Genomic DNA, 21,472 nt, shown 5'->3' with positions numbered 1-21,472 from the left:
TGTCCCTCTCAGAGAGCCCAGCAAGCTACCAAGAATATCCCACTCACACGGCAGAGCCTGGCAAGGTCCCCATGGCATATTCGATATGCCAAAAACAGTAACAACAAGTCTCACAATGGAGACATTACTGGTCCCTGGGGCTCAAGCAAATCGATGAACAACGGTGCTACAGTGCTACAGTGCATATAGAATATTTTCTCAACTATATAGAACTAGTCTAGAAATCAACCACAGGCTGCTATCTGAAAAAAAAAGTCAGAGAATTTGGAAGCCACGTTTTTCACAGGCATAACATCTAGCAGAGCTTGAGGGCCCCAGGGATCCAATTCAGGACTTTGCATATGCCAGGCAAGATTCCCAGCACCTGAACCTTTTCTCCCTAGCCCTATAACACAATGAATACAAGACCAATATTATATAAAAATTGTATCAGACTGAAAAAAAATAATTCAATATAATCCAATGCTCGAGTATTTTTTAACTTAGGAATAGTGGGGAATTTAGCTGAATAAACATTCTATAGCAAAAAATTTACTAGATTCAACAAAATAAAATTTTCATGACTTTAAATTAAAAAAATAGTCCATTGTCAGAAATCTCTTAAAGGTAAGCCTATTACAGGTGAAACTTCAGAAGCAAAACTTTAAAATAAAAACAAGTGTATTTACTAATATTAATATTTCTACTACCAGTAACAACCGACAGCATGCTGGAGAGTCAAAAACTTAAGAAAAAGAAAATTTTAAAAATATTCTACAAGAAAAGTCAAAACTATCTTTTTAAAAACATTTCTTCCACAAAAAAAATTTAAACTATGACAACTAACAGATTTCAGCAATGTTAATTTTAAAATGTGCAATAAATCCTGCACAAAAATGTACATCAGAACACAATTTATAATATCCCCAAACTTGGGGCTAAAGCGATAGATAGCAGCTAGAGCATTTAGGTAGCAGACAGAGCATCTGCCTTGCATGCGGCCAGCCTGGGTTCAATCCCCAACATCCCGTATGGTCCCTGAGCACCACCAGTAGTAAGTCCCGGGTGCAGAGCCAGGGAAAACCACTGAGCATCGCCAGGTGTGACCCCCAACGCCCCCCCTGAAAAAATAACCCCAAACTATGGGGTGGGGGAATAAAAATGGGGATCAGGAATATGGCTCAAGTGGTAGGGAGAGCACAAGCCTTGCATGTATAAAGCCCTGGGTTCAGTCCCCAAATGCCCGTACCCCACACAGCACAGTCAAGTGTCAAGTGCAAGTGCAGCTCTCATGACAAATGGGGAGGGGGGTAGAGGAAATGAATAATGAACGCAGAAAAGTCAAAGTTTTTAAAAACAAAACAAACAAACAGAACATATGCCCTGAGAAACTAGAGTAAGCAGGGTCCTCGCCTTGTATGAGACCAACATGAGATTGATTCCCTGGTATCCAATAACGTCCCCTGAGGCCTGCCAGAGCAACCCCTGAGGGCTGAGCCAGGAATAAGCCCTGAGTACCTCAAATAGTCTAAAGAAATGGGGGGAGGGGGGAAATGCAAAGTACAAGCAGCACATGAAAAAGTGCTTGATATCACTAATCTAGTACATGCAAATTAAACCAGTGAGTTCTCAAACTGCAAACCAGTATATCAGTATATCTATCGAGGAATACAAGAGATAACAAGTGCTGGCAAGGATTTAGAGAAAATAAAATCCTACTGCACTGTTGATGGGATGAAAGTTAGGTATCAGCCATTGTGGAAAAGAGGTTCCTCAAAATATTAAAAATAAAACCACCATCTGATCCAGCAATTCCACTTCCAGATACATATGAAGAGGGATTGAATTTAGATTCTCCATAGAGCTGTCTACACTCCCATGTTCATTTTGAGTTAACAGATGTGTACATCTGATGGCCTTTTTCGCTGCTTCTCATCACCATTTAGCAGGGCGTGTTTACTGACTCAAAGCACAGCATCACAGCAGATATACCCTGGAAGGCCTGGGCAACCCTATCCAAACAATTGGCCATGCTTGACTTCCATTTCTCATCTGCAAAAAGGAATTATATCAGTGACGTCTAAGATTTCTTAACACGGAAACTCTTGTGGCTATTGAAAAAAAAATTAAAGGGGAAAGTTTCTGACTGCTTAAGTTCTTGGGCCTCAAAGTACAACACTCCATTACAAAGTCACACTGTCTAAAGTGACTTCTGCAGTCAGGAGATAGTGCGGAAGAGAAAGTGATGACATCCTCTGACCGCTAGGCAGAAATCAGTTGCAGCACAGCAAAGCACTTCCTAGTCAGGGTCAGCAAGGAAGAAGAAAGCACAGCAGGAGCAATTGGTCAGACACATCCCACCCCGCAATCAACAGACCCCGAAGCTGCAGCCAGCGGTGAAGTTTGGGGCAGGGAGGTGTGGGGGAGGGGGGAACTTGGGACTTTAACCAAGTGCCCAGGCCAAGTTCAGAAATTTTATCTCTTCCTTAACCAGTCGGATTTTACTTTAACAAAGCCAGACATCTGGGGCTGCTGGATGGGGTGCAGACATCTTAAAACAGAGCTAAAGAGTTACTGACCTCGCGGCCAGTAAATCTCCTTAGGCCAAAAGGAAAATCCAGAATGCTAGCCACCCTAGGCCCGACCAGGTTCTGTTCTTCTCCGAGACCAAACAAATGCCCTCACCCACTGGGACTCCAGAAGGTTTAAGTGCTGGGCTGGAGCTGCTGCCCTCTGAGAGGAAAAGCAACCAGGATAGGGTGGGAGGTAGGGAAGGGTGCCAAAAGGTTCCAGTAGGTGGGGAGAGGATTCGTGCCTGCAGAGTGTGCAGGAAGGAAGTGGGGAGGGCAAACTAGGGCAGCTCCCAGGGGAGAGGGGTCATCCCTACTAAGAATCTGCACCCTGTTCCCAGCGTGGTTGGCAGGTTAAATACTAAGCTGAGCTCCAAAGGACTTAAGAAGGGAAAGAAAGAAGAAAGAAAGAAAGAAAGAAAGAGAGAGAGAGAGAGAGAGAGAGAGAAAGAAAGAAAGAAAGAAAGAAAGAAAGAAAGAAAGAAAGAAAGAAAGAGTATGAGGAAGTTTGAAGACCCGGCGCGCTCTGCTGATGTCCAGAAAGGGACCGGCCCCTCTTCGACGCGGCTGGAGAGCGACTACGCGAGGCTGATGTCCCCCCCAGCAAGTTTGGAGAGAGGGTCAAGACCCTGTGAAAGTTTGTGCCCGACAGCAAAGATACGGGATTCCCACCCCCACCCCCCACCGCCCACGCCCGGAGGGTTTGGGGGAACCGGAGATCGCGTCAAGTCCCGGAGGGAGTCCAGGAAGGTGCTTCGTGCAATGCTCTTCCCTTTACCGGTGCGGGGATTCTCCCCTCAAGACTGGGTCAAAGGTCTCTTCAGAACCGGGCGTCCGAAGACTGGTTCGTGTGAGGGAGCGGCCAGCAGCGGTCTGCAAGGAACCGCGCGCGCCCGTCCCCGCCTCCCCGCCGCTCCGCCGGGGGCGACCCGAGGCCCGGCGCGGGGTCCTGAGAAGCGGTAACGACGCCTCCCGCCGAGGAAGGACAAAGGCGCAGGGAAGCCCGCCCCGCCCCCAAGTCCGACGCCCCGGCAAGTTGGGACGGAGACGCGGTTCCCCAAGAGAGCCGGAGGAGCCCAGACTGGAGGCGGGGGAGGACGGCGAGCGGCGGCGCGCGGGAGGAGGGGGCATCCTCGACTCGGAGCTGGGGAGGACGGCGGAAAGGCCGGCTCGGGGTTCCCCGGGGACGGCTCGGCGGGGAAGGGCGCCGGGGCCGGCGGGCCGGGCCCACTCCCCTCTCCTCGGGGATCCGAGGGGCCCCGAGCAAGTCCGGCAGCCACGGTCCCCGCGGCCAGGGCTCGGGCGGGGCCGGTACTCACAGAGCGGATCTCCAGCGCCAGGGCGCATTGCAACGCCTTCACCTTCGGCATCCGAGCGCGGAGGGGAGGCGGGGTGGGACCCCAGCCGCGGGCCCGAGGGAGGCGAAGAGACGCGGGACGGGGACGGGGAGAAGACGAGATGGCGGCGGCGGTGGCAGCTGTGGCCCCCAGGCCGGGGCCCGCGGTCCAGCCTGGGTCCCGCCCGAGCAGCAGCTGTGCGCGGGGCGTGGACTCGTTGTCATGGCAGCCTGAGGGGCGGGGCCGGAAGAGGGGCCGGGCAGGATCTCGCGGGGCGGGCCAGCCTCCGGGGGCGGGGCTCGGCGAAAGGTGGGCGGGGCGGGGCTCGGTGTGGGCGGGGCCTCAAAGAGGGGCGGGGCGATCGTTCTGTGACGTCAAACGACAGGCCCACGGGCAGACAAGGAGAATTGGAGGCGCTGCACAGCAGTCAGTCCAGTTAGACTCAGGAACCCTGAGTTTAAGTATGCCACCTGTGGCCACTGGCTTCTCTCTGCCTGTAACAGAAGAATGATTATTTTGTTAATATCACAGTATTATTTACAAAACAAGCATGAAGGAATTGAAGAGTAAAGAGACTTGCCAAGGTCAAAGCTAGAGAACCTGGGTCATAGGCCATCAAATGTACAAAAAAATATCTGGAGAGGTCGCCAACCCAATCATTGAAAAATCTTTTCAGAGGCCCGAGAGATAGTGCAGCAGGTAGGGCCCTTGGCTTGCACGCAGCCAACCTGGGTTTGATCCCCTGGACCATCCCTGGAGCTCACCAGGAGTGATGCCTCGCACACAGCCAGGAATTAGCCCTGAGCACCACCAGCACGCGATCCAAAAAGCACTGTCACTGTCACTGTCAGTGTCCTCCGGTTGTTCATTAATTTGCTCTAGTGGGCATCAGGAACGTCTCTATCAGGAGACTTTGTTGTTACTGTTTTTGGTATATCGAATATGTCAGAGAGAGCTTGCCAGGCTCTGCCATGTGGGCGGGGTACGCCTGGTAGCTTGCTGAGTTCTCCGAGAGGGACGGAGGAGTCAAACCCAGGTCGGCCACATGCAAGGCAAATGCCCTACCCGCTGTGCTATCACTCCAGCACGGTTCAAAAATATATACATATTTTTAAGATAAAATATGGATGCAGAAATGTGTTAAAATATTCCTCTGATACAATAAAATGAATATTTGTACAAAATAGTACCAGGTTAATATATAGACTATTACTATCACCTATGGGATGCTTCCCATAGCCAGCCTTGTCCTGTAAATAGCCATTAACCTGACTTTACTTCCAATAATCTCCTTGCTCTTTTAAGTACTTTTTGACATTCATGCACACACTTAATTATTTTATTTTATTATTGACGAATAGAAATAAAGTTAATATTGTTTGAGGCCAGAGAGAGTAGAGTGGATAAGGCATTTGCCTTGCACGGGCATGACCCAGAATCTGTTTCCAGCACTACATACGATTCCCTTTGTCTTGCCAGGTATGATCCTTGAGCACAAAGCCAGGAGTAAGTCTGAACATATCCAGATGTGACCTAACATCACCACCATCACTACCACCACCACAAAAACAACTATTTGTGTTCTTTCACTGACTTATCTCACTACTATTGCACTATGGGATCCATCCAATGCTGACTTTTTTTTAACAGAGAGTTTCTTCCACTACTAGGTAACACTCCAATATATGAATATAGATATATATATCTATTCTACTATTGATGATTACTAGCTGTAGTCCCACCCACATTTTTTTTCTGGGATGTGTCATTATAAAGAATGATATATGCATTGCTTTCCAGTTCATTCTATTTGTGCCTGGCCACATGCTAGAATAGGAATGGCCTGATTGGCTACTCAGATTGCATGTCACTGTCACTGTCACTGTCCTCCAGTTGTTCATCGATTCGCTCAAGCGGGCACCAGTAACATCACCATTGTGAGACTTGTTACTGTGTTTGGCATATCGAATATGTTACAGGTAGCTTGCCAGACTTTGCCGTGCAGGTGAGATACTCTCGGTAGCTTGCTGGGCTCTCTGAGAGGGGTGGAGGAATTGACCTGGGTTGGCTGAGCTGGTCACATGCAAGGCAAAAGCCCTATCACTGTGCTATTGCTCCAACCCAGATTGCATGTATGGGATTGTAATTGCTAATTGCTAACATCACACCAATTTCTGAATTATAACTATGTATGTTCCTGCTAGAAATTAAGTAGCCCATTTTTTTTTTACATCTTCACAGTATTTGGTGTGGTTTCAATTTATCACGTTGATATTTATTCTGCCTCTTATTGAGATAAAACATTTTGTGTGTTTTTAAAAGTTTTTTTTTTCAGATTTCTTTTTGTAACTGCTGTCTTGCACGATTTCTTTTCTTTTTGGGAGGTGAGATGGGGTGGTGTGTGTGCTGGGGATCAAACCCATGCCTCACACATGCGAATAAGCACTCTGCTGTTGAGCTACATCTCTGGCCCTTCTTGGACAATTTTCAAGTCACCACTCAGTGTGGTCCACCAGTTCACTCTCCCACCATTAACGGCTGAGGGTTACTTTAACCCCACATCTTCCCTGCTTTGGCATTATTGAGTTTTCTTGTATTACCAAGTGCAACACCTTTAAAGTATCATTTCACCATCAAATTTCTCACAGTACCAATACGAGTTATGAATATATCTTTATATAATAATTTGTGGGTTTTTACTATAACTTTTTCACTTTTTATTGTTTGTCTTTATCAAAGTTATTATAAATTCTGATTATTAATCTCTTAACAGTTTCAAACACTGCAAATATCTCCCTTTTTTATGTGTATGAATTCCAGGATATGCTTCAATTAATACTTACCTTATAGTCCCATACTATTGTCTTTTGTAAACATGGTGTTGATATTTTTAGCAAATACCTTGTTTTATTTAGCTTTTTCATCTATGACAGAATTAAACCAAAGTGTCTTTAATTATTTTCTCCCAAGTTTTGAATCTAGATTACATCATCCTTATATGGTATAGTAGAGTGCCTGACCTCAATCAAAGAATTCCTTGAGGGAGGAAAGTGGACCACACCCAGCAGTGCTCAGAGGTTACATCTCAGTCTTTTTTCAGGGGTCACTTCCTGAAGTAACGGCGCATTTGACAACATGCAAAGAAAGTGCTTTCCCTCTGTACCAGCTCTCCTGCCTCAACTAAAGTTTTATGATACTCAGGTTTTTTTCTTCTTTTTCTTTTCTTGAAGTCTTTCAGATTACATAGTTTCTGTTCATCTGTCTTCAAGATAAATGACACCTCAATCTGATATAAAGCTCATCCAATGAATAGGATTTCATTAAAGACATAGAATGGGGGCTGGAGCAATAGCTCAGCTCAGCAATATCTCAGCAGTTTGCCTTGCACGTGGCCAACCTGGGTTCGTTTCACAGCATCCCATATGGTCCCCTGAGCACCGCCACGAGTAATTCCTGAATGCAGAGCCAGGAGTAACTCCTGAGCATCGCCGGGTATGACCCAAAAAGCAAAAAAAAAGAAAATAAAAGGCATAGAATGAATCATTTAATACATAATCCAGTTGAAATTTTTCTATGTTCTTTTTCATGTGTCTTTTTGGGGTCCCTTTTTGTTTATTCATAAAATTATATTTTCTTTCCTCCTTTTATTCTTAAAACATGTTTCCAACAACTGCTTTAAAGTCTTTTTACATTATATTCAATACATAGGTTCACGTCATGTTCTGTTTCTATTATCTATGTTTTTATGATTAAGGGTCAGGTTTTCCTGTTTCTTTGTATACCTCATGGTTATTAATACAATTCTGGATATTTTTAATAATTCATTATAAAACCCTACTATTATCTTTCTCTCTGAAGAGTGTTTTTATCTATCTCTGAAGAGTGTTCAATTTTCATTTTAGTAGGCAGTTTAATTATTGGCTAATTACCTGACATTTGTGCAAACTTAATATACTCTACTAATGCAGTTATGTCAAAAGTACATATTCTATTTTGTTTTGGCTTGATTTGGGCCACACAGGACTTACTCCTTGTTCCGCACTAAGAAATCACTCCTAGCAATTGCTCACAGGACAATATGGAATGCTAGGGTTTGAACTAGGGAAGACTGCAGGCAAGGAAAGGGCCCTATCCACTGTATTATTTCTCTGGCCCCAGGAAAGAACAGGTCCTTTTGAAAGTACATCTAACTTCATAGGAGTCAATTTTCATAGTCCTGCTTCTGTGAGTTTCATTAGGATTGGTTGCAGACATTGTTAAAGAAAAATCTAGTGTAGGCCTTACTATAGAATGTGGTTCTTATGATAAAATGTAGCCTTCCTGAATAACCAGGAGCATTAACCAAAGTGCTAAAAGACAGATCTTTCCACGATGGAAGGTTCAGCTTGATGTTCTGCTTCATCTCAAGTTTCTCTGTATGTTTCTAACCACTAACTGTGCACGGGAAGCTCATCTCTCTGCTGTAAAGTTTTGGGAAAACCTCTTTAAGTCTTCTGGTCTGTCTCTACACAACTCCTGTCTCAATCAGTTCAGGCTGCTATAATTGAACCACATCCATAGTCCATGGTCCACGGTACTCCCGTTGTTCATCGATTTGCTCGAGCGGGCCCAGTAACATCTCCATTGGAGACTTTGTTGTTACTGTGTTTGGCATATCGAACATGTCATGGGTAGCTTGCCATCACCAGTTGTTAATAAACCACAAGAAATCCTGGAGGCTGAAAGTTGAGGTCAGTATTCCAGCATGGTTGGGTTCTTGTAAAGTTCTTTTCTGGGTTACAAATGTCTGTCATCTTGGCAGTATGAGAGAGACAATTCTAGGTTTCTTTTATAAACATTATATCATAATCATGAGGGCTCTATCTTCATGGCATTACTTCTCAAAGTCATTACCTACATAGCCATCACATTGGTGTTTCAATATCTGCATATGGAGTGGACACAAACCTCCAGTCTATAAAAACTCATCTGAACATATTCCCTCTTTAGCCTTCAAGTTTCAGTCATGCAAAAAATAAATTAGTTATAGATTTTTCAGCCTCGGGCTGAAAATTTTGGGTGACAATGTTAATAGGCTTGAATAATAGTATTGTGAATGACACTACTAAAATGAATGATATCTCAGAAAGACTTATAATCGCAGATAGCAGATAAAACAGAAATAGTACTGATTCTTTACTTCCCCTCCTTTTGCCTTCTATGAAATTTTATGGGAAGTAATTCCAATAACAAATGTAAGTGAGACAGAGAGAGAAAGAGGGGGAGAGAGAGAGAGAGAGAGAGAGAGAGAGAGAGAGAGAGAGAGAGAGAGAGAGAGAAAAAGTCCCTGCTGTAGAGGTGCGCTGGTGGGAAGTGGGGGTGAGGGTGTGAATGGAGGGAAACTAGGGACACTGGTGAAGGAATGGGTGTTGGAATATGTGCGAATGAAACCCAATCATAAACAACTTTGTAACTGCGTATCTCACAGAAACTCAATAAAAAATATAAATGTAAGCTCTTAATTGTTCCCAGAAACCTTTCTTATTTCGAGGAACACTTTGAGGAAATAAATTTGGGTATTTTTTCCTTTATATAGTCAAGTATGAGAATGGTAACTCAGATTTCCTGCACTTAGAGGAATTTTTAATACCTTTCTTGTATTTTATTCATATTATTTCTCCAAAAAAGAAATTTACCTTTCTAATTGCATCAGTTATATTATTAACAGTCATAGTGAGAATTCAGTAGTGATTCATTATAAAATAAACATGATAAAATGTATTTAATATATAATTATGTACCTCACACATCTTGATTAGGTAAGTATTCACACTCATTGAACAAACGGAGAAACAAATTCAGAGTACACTATTTTCTCCAAAGTCACACAGTATTTGGCACAGCAGGAAAATTAAGCAAAGTCTGGCCTATTTAAAAAGGAAACTTTCTTTCTGCTATAAACTTCTGCCTCTTATTATTAAATACTGTAAATAACAAACATGCCAATTAGTTGATATGTTTACAATGCAGTATATTTAAGACCCAAAAGGATAATCAAAGTAGTGATTGTTATATAATTTAATAACAATAATGATACAGTTCTTATTACATTATTTAAAAGGATAGATAGTATATATAATGTTATTATGATCTTGCATTTGAATAGAAATCTGTGGTTTTGAAAGCAGATTTTCATCATTTAAGTTGGTGCTCAGAATTATTTGTATATTTTACAGTAGAACAATATCTAAACCTCTAATAATAGACCATGAGCTTATTTGCCAGTAAGAATGGTTTTGAAGGTTTAAAAGAAACAAGGCTTTTAAATTTCTGATGTAGTTTGAAATGAAAAGATAAAATAGGAGTTACTGTGTAGTTGAATTTTCTTCAATATGAGTCAAAGCCCTGGGGGGTAAGGGGATGTGTTTGGGCTTAAAATGTTCTATGAGACTATAATAATACATACCCAAAAGAATGCTTTGTTTTTATTAATCTTGTCTTCCTATGTAAGATATGCTATTTCCATCAATAATAATTAGATTGTCATTCCTCTGACTGAGTTTTAGAAAGTAAAAAGCCCATGAGGAATCTCTTCCAATTTCTCCTCTAACAGCCTGAGGGAAAGTGGATGGGTAATTGACCAGCCTGCTTTTGAAAATACAGAAGTGGGAGTAAGACGACATCCTTAAGAGAGCTGAGCCCTGGTCCTTTGTCTAAAAGAACTGGGCACTATTTCCAACCTCAGAACTGGTCTCCTGAGACTCAAGCCAATTGCCCATCTTTCCCACAGAGATCATGCTGTCGGTAACTGCACAAGGATTCCCAAGAGCTAGCATTTCATTGACTGTTCTCGAGCAGTTCTGGCTGAGGAAGAGTACTCTTTATGACGTGGGAGCTAGTTAGTTGTTTGGGGTTGGGAGATTTGGATGTAGATACCATTTATTATTTATATCCATATTAACAGTATTCTTTTTAATTGGTTAAGTCAACTTTTGCTTGAAAAATGAATGGCTGGACACACAAACGAATCTTAGACGTAAGCAACTTGCGGCAGAGATGGCCCTGGACTTTGCAATGGGCCATTTCCGCTGGGCTACTCCATTTGGGGGCAGGTGCCGCTCCTCCGCCTGCCCTCTAGAAGCCCTGGCAGCCACCACTTTCTAGAAGTCAGCAACAAACTCCAGATACTAGTGGCAGTGGCAGCAAATGCCAGGCCTCACGGGACAGGGGAGGAATGGGCCCTTCTCCTTCCCCCCAACCCAGTGACTCTCTGAGATGATGCCACATCTGGCCACTGTCTACTCAAGCTCCCACATGGTCGTGATCCAGAGACACATAAAAGAATCTCGGACCTGAGCAAGTTGCTGCAGCCATCTATTCAGACCCTAATTATTAAACTTTTAGAATTCCTAGAGCAGCTGTGCAACATTATATTGTATTCATAACAAGCAATACAAAACACATTGTCTAGCATTGCTTTTTCAGCTGGTATGAGGGGTGGTGGGACTGGTCTCGAAATATCAAAGGTAACTAAAGTAGAAAAAGAGAGTGTTGTGCAAATTGGCTGCCACACAGGCAGGGGGAGGCATGGAATGGGGGGTGGGTGGATACTGGGGATTTTGGTGGTGGAAAAGGTGCAGTGGTGAATGGATGGGTGTTTGATGACTATATGATCAAAGCTCAAACATGAAAGTTTTGTTACTGTACCTCACAGTGAATCAATAAAAAATAAATAAATAAAAATAAAATGAATGGCTGACAATACCATTAATAAATAAAATTAATAAATATCTGGTTCCATCCCCATCAGTGAAATGAGCATCTTTGGGAGTGAGGTACAGGCACTCATATATTTCTTGGGAGATCAAGTGAACATATTGCTAGTATATGACTAGGTCAAGTCAGGAACCTAGAGCCTTTGGAATCTGAAACAAATCTTTTGGTCTATTACACAGAATGAATGCTCTCAATGAGTGATTGAACAGGAAAGGGAGAGGAAAGAGGAAGAAGAGCAAGCAGCACCACTAGTCTTGCTGATGGAAATGGAGTTGCCTGGGTCTGTTGCTTGCTATTATTGTAACATCTTTCCAGAACCTGAGACTCCTGATGGTCAGGCCTGCCTATGTTCTCCTATCTCTTCACACCTGGCTGTTCCAACCACACAAAGGACTCCATTCTCACTGGGATGGGAGGAAGCTGTCCAGCCAATCACCCAGCTCTCCCTGTGATCCTCTCTGATTTGCAGCCTGTAAAGGGCATGAAGAGCCACATTCCCAGGCAGACTTTGAAACCTGAAGTCACCCTAGTGGGGCAACCTCAGGGAAGTCACCAGCTTAATCAGGGAGGGAAACATTTTCTCCATCCAGCACTCAATTCTTTGCCAATAAACTCAGAAGAAAAGAAAAGCCCCTGTCTGCTTGGGCATTCCAAGGAAGATTTGAAAGGTACCAACCAAATCAAAATGTGAGGTTCGTTCCAAAAGATGAGTGCACCTCAGTTCCACTAATGAATACTGTGACCCCTACAGAAACCCTTGCCTTCAAGTTCCCACTCAGCAAAGTCAACTACTTCCCCCTGGGGTTCTGTGAAGTGAGGAGGTCCTCGGGAAGATATGACCACAAGCTGCAGTCCCTCTCCATGCTTCCTCTGACAACTCTTGCCTTCCTCCTAATAGGAGTCCAAAGAGAGGGAAGTCTCCTCAGCCATGCAACTGCTTCTAAGGGTGTGATAGCAGCTATGTTGGAGACTCACTAATGGTCAGGGCGCTTCTAACTTTTACATCCATTCCTAATGAATATGAATGGCAGTATCAGGCCCATCCATGGAATCTGTCCAAATTCTAGAGAGGACCACAGGCTGAGCAGCTTGAAAACCTACAGATCCTTTCCAAAAGCATTCTTGTGAGATCCAGTTTCTCAAGAATCCCAGTTTTCTCAAGAATCCCAGTACTAGGAATCTGAGCACAGTCTTCAGTTTCTAATCCCACTTACTATTTCCACCCCCAGGAAGCATTGATTCCAGTAGGATTTGGGGAAGCCTGGTTGTTCCACAGCTCTTGTCTTCATTTATGCTTCCCCAAAGCCCTCAGACAGTGCTTTGAGTTCAAGTCTTCACTGAGACAACGATCCAGGAAACACTAATCAGGGAAGGAAGGGGGTGCATAAAGGATATGTTTTCAATCAAGTTACCATCATGGGTAACTAGAATTTCATCTCAAGAACCAGTATAGAATGCATAATCTGAGGTATGCACTCCAGGGAAGGAATCTGAGGTTTTTCACTCTAGCTCCCATTTGCCACGGGCTGAGTTGCAGACCATTTAGTCAAGCTGGTGCTCACAGGGACACTGATGTAGGAGGAAGCCGTTCTTGAGGTGGGAAAGCAGGACCCTTTCATGATCCATAGGAAAATAATTTGCCTGATATTCAGGGTGTGAGGATGGACAAGGAGCCTTGAGTTATTTATCTGGTGAGGAGCAGTGAGATTAGAAAAGGACAGTGTTACCTCGCAAAACCATGGGGCAGAGAGTAAATCCGGGAGTGGACATCCAGGGTGGAAATCCTAGTTGAAAAGAGAATTGGAAGAGAGTCCGCTGAAAACGGCTGAAGTCCTTGTGGTTCATGATAAGGACTAAGGTCACTCTGTAGACGTTTCAGAAAGATGTGGGTCATGGAAAGCGGTTATTAACAATTGGGGTTTGCTTTGCTTCATGGTGGGAAATAACTAAGAAGTACTAGGCAGAACCACAGAATGAAGAGTTATTTGATTTGCCCAAGTCCTGCCCCTTCACATGATCATATAGCTGAAAGATGTATTTGTCCATCACTGTATTTATAGCAGCTCCACCTCCCAGCTAATTCAGAGTCTTTGATGACTAATTTTAATGCTGAGCCATTTTTTGGGAATAAAAGCAATCACTTTTCAAGATATATAATATTATACATGTGATATATATAGTATATATAACATATTGTTATATATTATTAAATATAATCACTGTGAGATACACAGTTACAAAGTTGTTCATGATTGGGTTTCAGTCATACAATGTTCCATCACCTGTCCTTTCACCATTGTACATTACCCGTCACCAATGTCCCCGATTTCCCTCCTTCCCTCACCCTCCAGCTTACCTCTATAGCAGATACTTTTCTTCTTTCTCTCTCTCTTTCCTTTTGGGCATTATGATTTGAAGTACAGGTATTGAAAACTTATTATGTTTTTCCTTAAACCTACTTTCAGCACTCAGTTCTTGTCCAGAGTGATCTATCTTTGGCATAGTGGTCCCTTCTCTGTTCTAGCTGTCCTTCCTCTTTCATCACTTGTGGCTAGCTACCAACCATGGACTATTCCTCCTGTCCCTCATTTCCACTGTCTTTGGGCCTTAGTCTCATACTATGCTTTTCTTATATCTCATCACAAATCACAAACCATCCTGTTAATCGTCAATTGCCTCGAGCAGGCCCCAGTAATGTCTCCTTCATCCTAGCCCTGAGATTATATTCAAGGCTCTTTAGGAGAATGAAACCCATCATTGTTACTGGTATTTGTCATATTGGGTACGACACAGGGAGTTTGCCAGACTCTGCCGTGTGGGCAGGCTACATTCGGTAGCCTGCCAGTTTGTCCAAAGTAGGAATGAGATAATAAGATGTCATAATAGGACATAAATGATTACAATCATGCTATGTCTGTTCCTCTCCCTCTGACTCATTTTACTCTGCATGATACTCTCCATGTACATCCATTTATATGTGAATTTCATGACTACATTTTTCCTGGTGACTGTGTAGTATCCCATTGTGTAGGTGTACCATAGTTTCTTTATCCAGTCATCTGTTCTCAGACAGTTGGGTTGTTTCCAGATTCTGGCTATTGTGAATAACGCTGCAATGAACATAGAATTACAGATGGCTTTTCTTCAATGTATTTTTGGACCCCTGGGAAGTATTACCAGAAGTGATATTGCTGGGTCGTATAGAAGTTGAATTTTTAGCTTTTTGAAGAATGTCCATATTGTTTTCCAAAAGGGCTGGACCAGACAGCATTCCCACCAACAATGAAGGAGAGGTCCTTTCTTCCTGCTTCATCTTAGCTAGTAAACACAGCTGACTGGGCCTATCTGCATTTACAATTTCCAAATTTAGGTAATTTTTATAAAGAGATAGAAGAGGTGCTATTTCACTATACCTTTGCATATTGTGCTGAATGTTTACATATGAAATATTATTTCATTACATGTTGCTTCTCTTCTATTCTTTATATTACAGTGTAAGTATACCTATGACATAAAAAAAACTTGTACATGTCAACAAGTCATATTTTCTTTAAATTTCAAGTAGGAAAGTAAATGTCACCAATTATGAGTTAGAAACCTGAGAGTTGGGTGGATATGGTAGGGACATTGAGACTCAACACTAATTTGTTTGTTTGTTTGTTTTTGGTGGCTTGGGGGCCGCACTTGGCAATGCTCAGGGATTGCTCCTGGTTCTGCACTTAGTAATTACTCTTGGAAGTGCTCATGAAACTATATGGGATGCCAGGATAGAACCCAGGTTGACCTCATGCAAGGCAAGTGCTCTATCTGCTGTTATTATTGATCTAGCCCCAACCCCCGAGAGTCAGCACTCTTTGTCTATGAAATAAACAACAAGAAGAGAGGAGGCTTTCTAGAAACTTCAGGATGGAGAAGAGAGGCTACTACCATCTTCAGTGCCTCCTTCACCCTACTTTGTGTGGAAAAGTTCTGAGTTTGTTTCAGATTTTGGTAACTACTTTTAGAGGCTATCAACAAATTCGATAGTTTTCAGATAAGCATGGCTATCATTGAATCTGAAAACTTTACACTTAAAAAAAATAAATTTGGTTGTTGGTGGTGGTGGAGGTGCAGTAATTTTGTACAAAAATTTCATAAACTGTAGGATAACACTGTTTTGTCCTTCCTCAGGTAGCTTAGGTTTATCGGGTCACACCCATCTAAGGACACTGAACTTGTATTGTAAGCAATGTCCTTTCTGTATGGACAGAGGAAGACAGTAAATATGCTTTGTAACTTGGGAGTTAATTGACTCCAAATAATATTTACTCCTGGGCATCTGCTTTCTTGACTCAGTTGCCCTTAGTTCCTAGCATCCCAAACGCAGGGTCCTGATGAGGGACTGAATGGATCCAGGGCAAGCTGTGAGTTACCCTGGCATCGAAATGGGCCAGGCCAAAGCGCCACAATACTCAACTATAAGTTGAGGGCATGATCATGGACAAATGCTGTCCTGATCCAAAAGTAAGTAACGACGAGACTAGGACCCTGCTGGAGCTAGGAAAATTAACCTGGCCTGAGGACTGCGGAATGTATAGTGAGATGTTCTCAGAAAGAACCAAACTAAGTTTATATCTCTTACTGTGCTCATACAGAATGACATTGCTAGAAATATTAGAAGTAGATTTATTACATCTATTAAGTGGATTACTAACTGAGGGAAGAACACACCCTTGTTGGGATCCCACCCTTGAGCGAATCTCCTAGCAATCTGGAGTAATCTCTTTAGATGAGATTTTATCCTTGAGTTAATCTCCTGGAGGAGTGGTCTTACCTCTCTTTGTTAATTTGTCAATATTCAACCCACCTTTATGTCACCGCCTTACATGATTGCTATATAAAACTAAGACTGTAATTTCGGGGAATGGAGAGTCATAGCGAGAGGGGCTCAAGCTTGAGAGAAAGAACAGCTGTCCTGATCCAGGCCACACACAGGGCTCAAGAGCACTGAATGCAGGTGGTGAGAAAGAGCCATCCAGTGAGCCCGTGAACACACAAACTTCGGCGTGTTAAGATTTTACAATAAACTTTAATAGTATTATAAAAATATCAACTATAATATGTATTTTAATTTTCAATAAATGATTGAGAGATGGACTAGAACAATTGTACAGTAGTAGGGCACTTACCTTGCATGCGACCTATCTGGGTTCAATCCCTGGCACTCTATATGGTACCCTGATCCCCACCAAGAATGATCCTTGAGCACGGATCCAGGAATCATCCCTGAACACTGCTGGTGAATGGCTGATGAGCCCTCCCACCCACAAAAATGGTTGAGAGAGATAGGAGAAATGTGATTTGGGACTGAGAAAAATTGAAATAAGAAACCAGAATCAGAGAGAGAGAGAGAGAGAGAGAGAGAGAGAAAGCACCTGCCACAGAAGCAGGCAGAAGGGAGTTGGGGATGATGGGAGGGAACCTGGGGACACTGGTACTGAGAAATGTACACTGGTGGAGGGAATGGTATTGGATGGATGGATGGATGGATGGATGGATGGATGGATGGATGGATGGATGGATGACTGAAATCCAATCATGAGCAGTTTTGTAAGGGTCTATCTCACAGTGATTCAATTAAAAAAGTTAAAAAGAAAAAAGAAAAAAAAACAAAATTTAGGGGCGAGAGAGATAGTACAGCAGGTAAGGTATTTTTTCTTGCACATGACTGACCACGGTTCAATCCTCAGTACCCCATATACCACCCTAAACCTGCCACACATAGGCCCTGAGCATGGCCTGGGGGTGGCCCAAAAACTTAAAACAATCAATAAAAACAAAACCTGAACTCAGGAATGGAGATAGTACAGGGGTTAAAGTGCTAGCCTTGCACACAGCCAATTTAGTCTTGAAGCCCCAGCACCACATACAGTCCCTCAGGCTTTACTAGGGGTCACTTCTGAGCACAAAATCTGAGCTCTGCTGCGTGTGGCCCAAACTTTACTCTACCCACCACCCAGAAACCTGAATCGTACTGTATAATTAATTTCTGATAAAGAACAAACTGGTTCTATTGGGAGAAAGGGAGAGTCAAGTAACTAAAATACAAACATGATATTTTAGGGTACAGATAGAAAAGCAGAATTACTTTTTTGTTGTTCTAGGGCCACAATCAGCTGTGCTCAGAGCTTACTTCTGGCTCTGTGCTCAAAGATCACTCCTGACCATATTTGGGAGACTGTATGGGGTCTTCGGGATTGAACTCCAATAGTTACAACAGCAATATGTAAGACAAGCACCCTACCCTTTGTAATATTCCTCCAGCCCAAAATTACTTTTTCTCCTGGGGCCGAGGAGATAGTATGGTGGGCCTTGCTCACCGCCAATCTGGGTTCAATCCTTGGTGTCCGATATAATCCCCTGAGCACAGAGCAGAAGTAAGTGCTGAGCACTGCTGGGTGTGGCACAAAAGCCAAAAGAAAAAGGGAAAAAGGGTAGTTGAGGGAGGTAGGGTGGGGGGAGTCTTTCGGAATTAATTTTTTTTTAAATAAATAATCAAGTTTTCGCTTCCCTCATCCTGTAGGTGGAAGTTCATTGTCTCCTGAGTTCTCCTTTAATTGCTCTGATAGTTTAAGAATTAAAGTCAAGTAGAATTCTCTTGGGCTTTTGCAGTCAGACAGAACTGAGCCCTGAATGCTACATGTCACATCTGTTTCCCACAAAGTGTCACTGTTGAAGGCAGCCACTATTGAGAACAAGAGCTGCAGCAAGCTAGCTTGGGAGCTGACAGCTACGAAAGAATCCCTACTGTGGCCCTTATGTTTTCCATTCTTAGGCTTTTTCTTCCAGCTTAGAACACTTGGCCACCCTTCAAGGAACAAGCCAACCCCATTTGCACTGTCTCTGGGGTCTGACTTCAGACCCAAACCCCTGCCTCTCCATTCTCCTCTTCTAGCTAATGTCCTAGATGTGTGATGGCTTTCCCTCCTGAGCCTTCCAAACACAGGATCTCAATGTCTTGGTTTTTCAAACCATTTTGCAGTTCCCAGCTCATTTCTATCCCTGCCTATCCCATGCTATCAGTTACTCTTATACTATTACAGTTCTACTGTAACTACACTTCTGGCAAACATCTCTAAAAGTTACTACTGTTTCAAGAGGGAAGGGTGGATTATTAACTTAATAATAGGAAGAACTTTTAAAATCCAGAGCCCTATATTATGTTTGCTGGGGAGGCGGGTGAGCACCTCATTTTCGAAAAGACTTCAATAAGCATATTTGAGCAAACTCAGACAGGTATCCACTATCCCAGCAGATGTACAGAACAAACCCTGATGTGACTCCGAGAAGACAAGGCTGACCTCTAGTAACCATATAATCCCTGGGTCCCCAGAAGTGCCTATTCCTACACTTTCTCCCCTTTTTGTCGAAACTAATGAGTCACGATTTCAGTAATGTTTTTCTGTGACTCCAAAACCATTTTGCTTAATGAGGTACTAAGTCTTTATAATTAGGCCCAGAAGGAAACGAGGACACGGCCCTTAAGAGCAATAATTATTTCAGTTATTTATGGTAATAAAAAATGAAAATAGGAATTCTTCCTCAGAATGTGACTATTTATTCTTTTACATATTGCCTAACAGGCAATTACCCTATTAAGGCAGTGTTGGGTTGCTAAAGACATTAATTGAAATGTAAATTAAATGTAAATCAGCTAATTAAATTGATATGTAATGAACTTGTCAGGCGGGTCTCTGATCAGATGCATTTCACTAATAAACAAGTATGGCTGTGGCCCAACATGCAGCTGGGGCGTCTGTACCTGAGCTGTCCCCATCAGACACTCCTCAGAGAAGGGAGGGTCTGCCTTCCCCAAGGATTCAGAAACGAAAGTGAGCAGCTCCTTCAGAGCCTTAGAAATGCGTTTCCTTTGGAGAGAGACCCACTTCTTTAGGCGTCTTTGTTATTTTGGATAGAAAGAAACACAATGCAGACTGGGGACAGGAGGACCTAGTGGCACCTTCTCCAGAAGTTTTGGGCGTTGAGTGGAGCCCTTTAACCACAGCTGTATTTTCTCCCTGGTTCTTTCCCTTGCATGCCTTTATCTGTGGGTTGCTACCTGTCTCTATACCCATCACAGGCAAGAACTGGGGCAATGTTGCTTCCATATCCCTAAAGTCCCGAGTGGGGCTTGTGCCCATGGAACCAAAGTAGTTTTGCAAAGAATGTGAGCCAGCATCAGCTGTACCAGTGGTACCTGGAGGTCCTGTGTCAAAGCCACTCAGGGCCCATTAAGCAAGAGACAAATGATGGTTGGAGAAAGAAATTTACTGGCAACAGGCTGGCAGATTGGGAGATGGCAGACTCATGTCCTTAAAGTAACCATCTTGCCTGCTCAGTGGCAAAAAGAGGTACTTAGAAAAAAGAGAACTCCTAGGAAACTCACTTTTAGAAAGGGTAGTGCAGACTACTGGGGTCCAGATGATTAATACATTCCCTCCTGATTCTCTAAGGAAAACTGTCTTACCTGTAAATAAAGATTTCTGTTAAGATTTCTGCCTACATACAAGGTAAGGAATACAAGGCAAGGATAACAATCTCAACATCCAACCATCTCTGCTGAGACAAGTTTTCAGATTTCTACCACTGAATTCAACTCTTAATTTTGTGGTGGGAAGGGCGGGGAGCTGCCATCACCAACTGTTAAAATAATAAAATACTTCAACATGATTGGTAAATATTTCCCTAATAGTTACTTCCATCTTAAATGTCTCTCCCCTAACCTCGCCTCTTAACTCCCCCAATTCACACCAGAACCCTGAAAATGATTTCATGGTTCAACCAAGGAAAGGATGAACACCTGGTATGAGAGCCTTCAAAACTCTGCTTGGTTGTGCCTGTTGGTGCACTTGTTATGATGGTTGTTAAACATTTTGACATGTTTTCTCATATCTCTTCTAAACTAATAACCTATGATTAAGACAATTCCACTTATTAATCAGCTACCCTTCTGAATTTATACTGTTGCCAGGGGACAGTATATCTTTTTTCTGGAGTACTTTAGATTCATTCCAGAGCAGTGATTCTCAAATTTGACTGTGTCTCAGAGTTCCCTGGAGAGTTTGTTACAATGCAATGGTTGAGCCTCAGGGGACTCCGAGACTCTCCATTTCACCCAGTTCCCAGATGACCTGGACACAGATGGCCTGTTGAATACACTCTGAATCTTTTCTCTCTTGGGAAAATAAAGCACCTTCTCATTTGAATCATGTTTTATTGGGTAGTTCTGATTTAATACCTCATTGGAGAAAAGCTGCCTTTGGATAGAGGTCTGTAGGCTGAGGCCCACAGAATGAATCCACCCTCCCATAATGTACTTGTGACTTAAATTGTTTTGGGGAGCAACACTGCCTAATAGAGGTGTATTTACTTACCAGCTGGCAAAAACATTATTCTCATCTCATGATCCGTGGAGCAAGAATTGTGTTGGTGGGAAAGGGAAGGTCTGTGACCCTGAAATTAAAACAACACCCCTTGCTCCTGCACAGTGATAAGAAGTCCAGTGCAATACTGCTAATAGTGGAAAGTAATGAACTTAGATTTAGAACTGATCATCCTTATTATATTCTTTTTTTATTTCTCATTCTGGTAGCTGAGCCAAAAGAGACAACCACCATGTGGAAGATAGTAAAACACTGCAATGTAGTCAAGTGATAGGAGTTTTAAAGAGTGTGAGGGCAGTTTTAAAGGGTGCGGTGTGTTTTCTGGAACATGTCAAACATGGCATACTGAACTGTACATGTGCTTGAGAAGTATCAAAAGTGGTTTAGGACAACATGTAGTCATTGCCCC

General features: G+C 43.0%; 1 protein-coding gene across 1 annotated transcript in view; it reads right to left on the bottom strand.

Moving 5' to 3' along the window:
• The window catches only part of SPATA6 (spermatogenesis associated 6), an 85,681-nt gene extending 81,597 nt beyond the window's left edge, over positions 1 to 4,084 (bottom strand). The window contains exon 1 of the mRNA XM_056122224.1: positions 3,869 to 4,084. Within this exon, the coding sequence (XP_055978199.1) occupies positions 3,869 to 3,919 (51 nt within the window). The 5' untranslated portion in view covers positions 3,920 to 4,084. The remainder of the gene's footprint in view (positions 1 to 3,868) is intronic.
• Between the last annotated feature and the right edge of the window lie 17,388 nt (positions 4,085 to 21,472).

Source organism: Sorex fumeus, unplaced genomic scaffold, assembly GCF_029834395.1.
Source record: "Sorex fumeus unplaced genomic scaffold, SorFum_2.1 ptg000045l, whole genome shotgun sequence".
Classification (NCBI taxonomy): domain Eukaryota; kingdom Metazoa; phylum Chordata; class Mammalia; order Eulipotyphla; family Soricidae; genus Sorex; species Sorex fumeus.
This window is presented reverse-complemented; position numbering and strand designations above follow the sequence as displayed.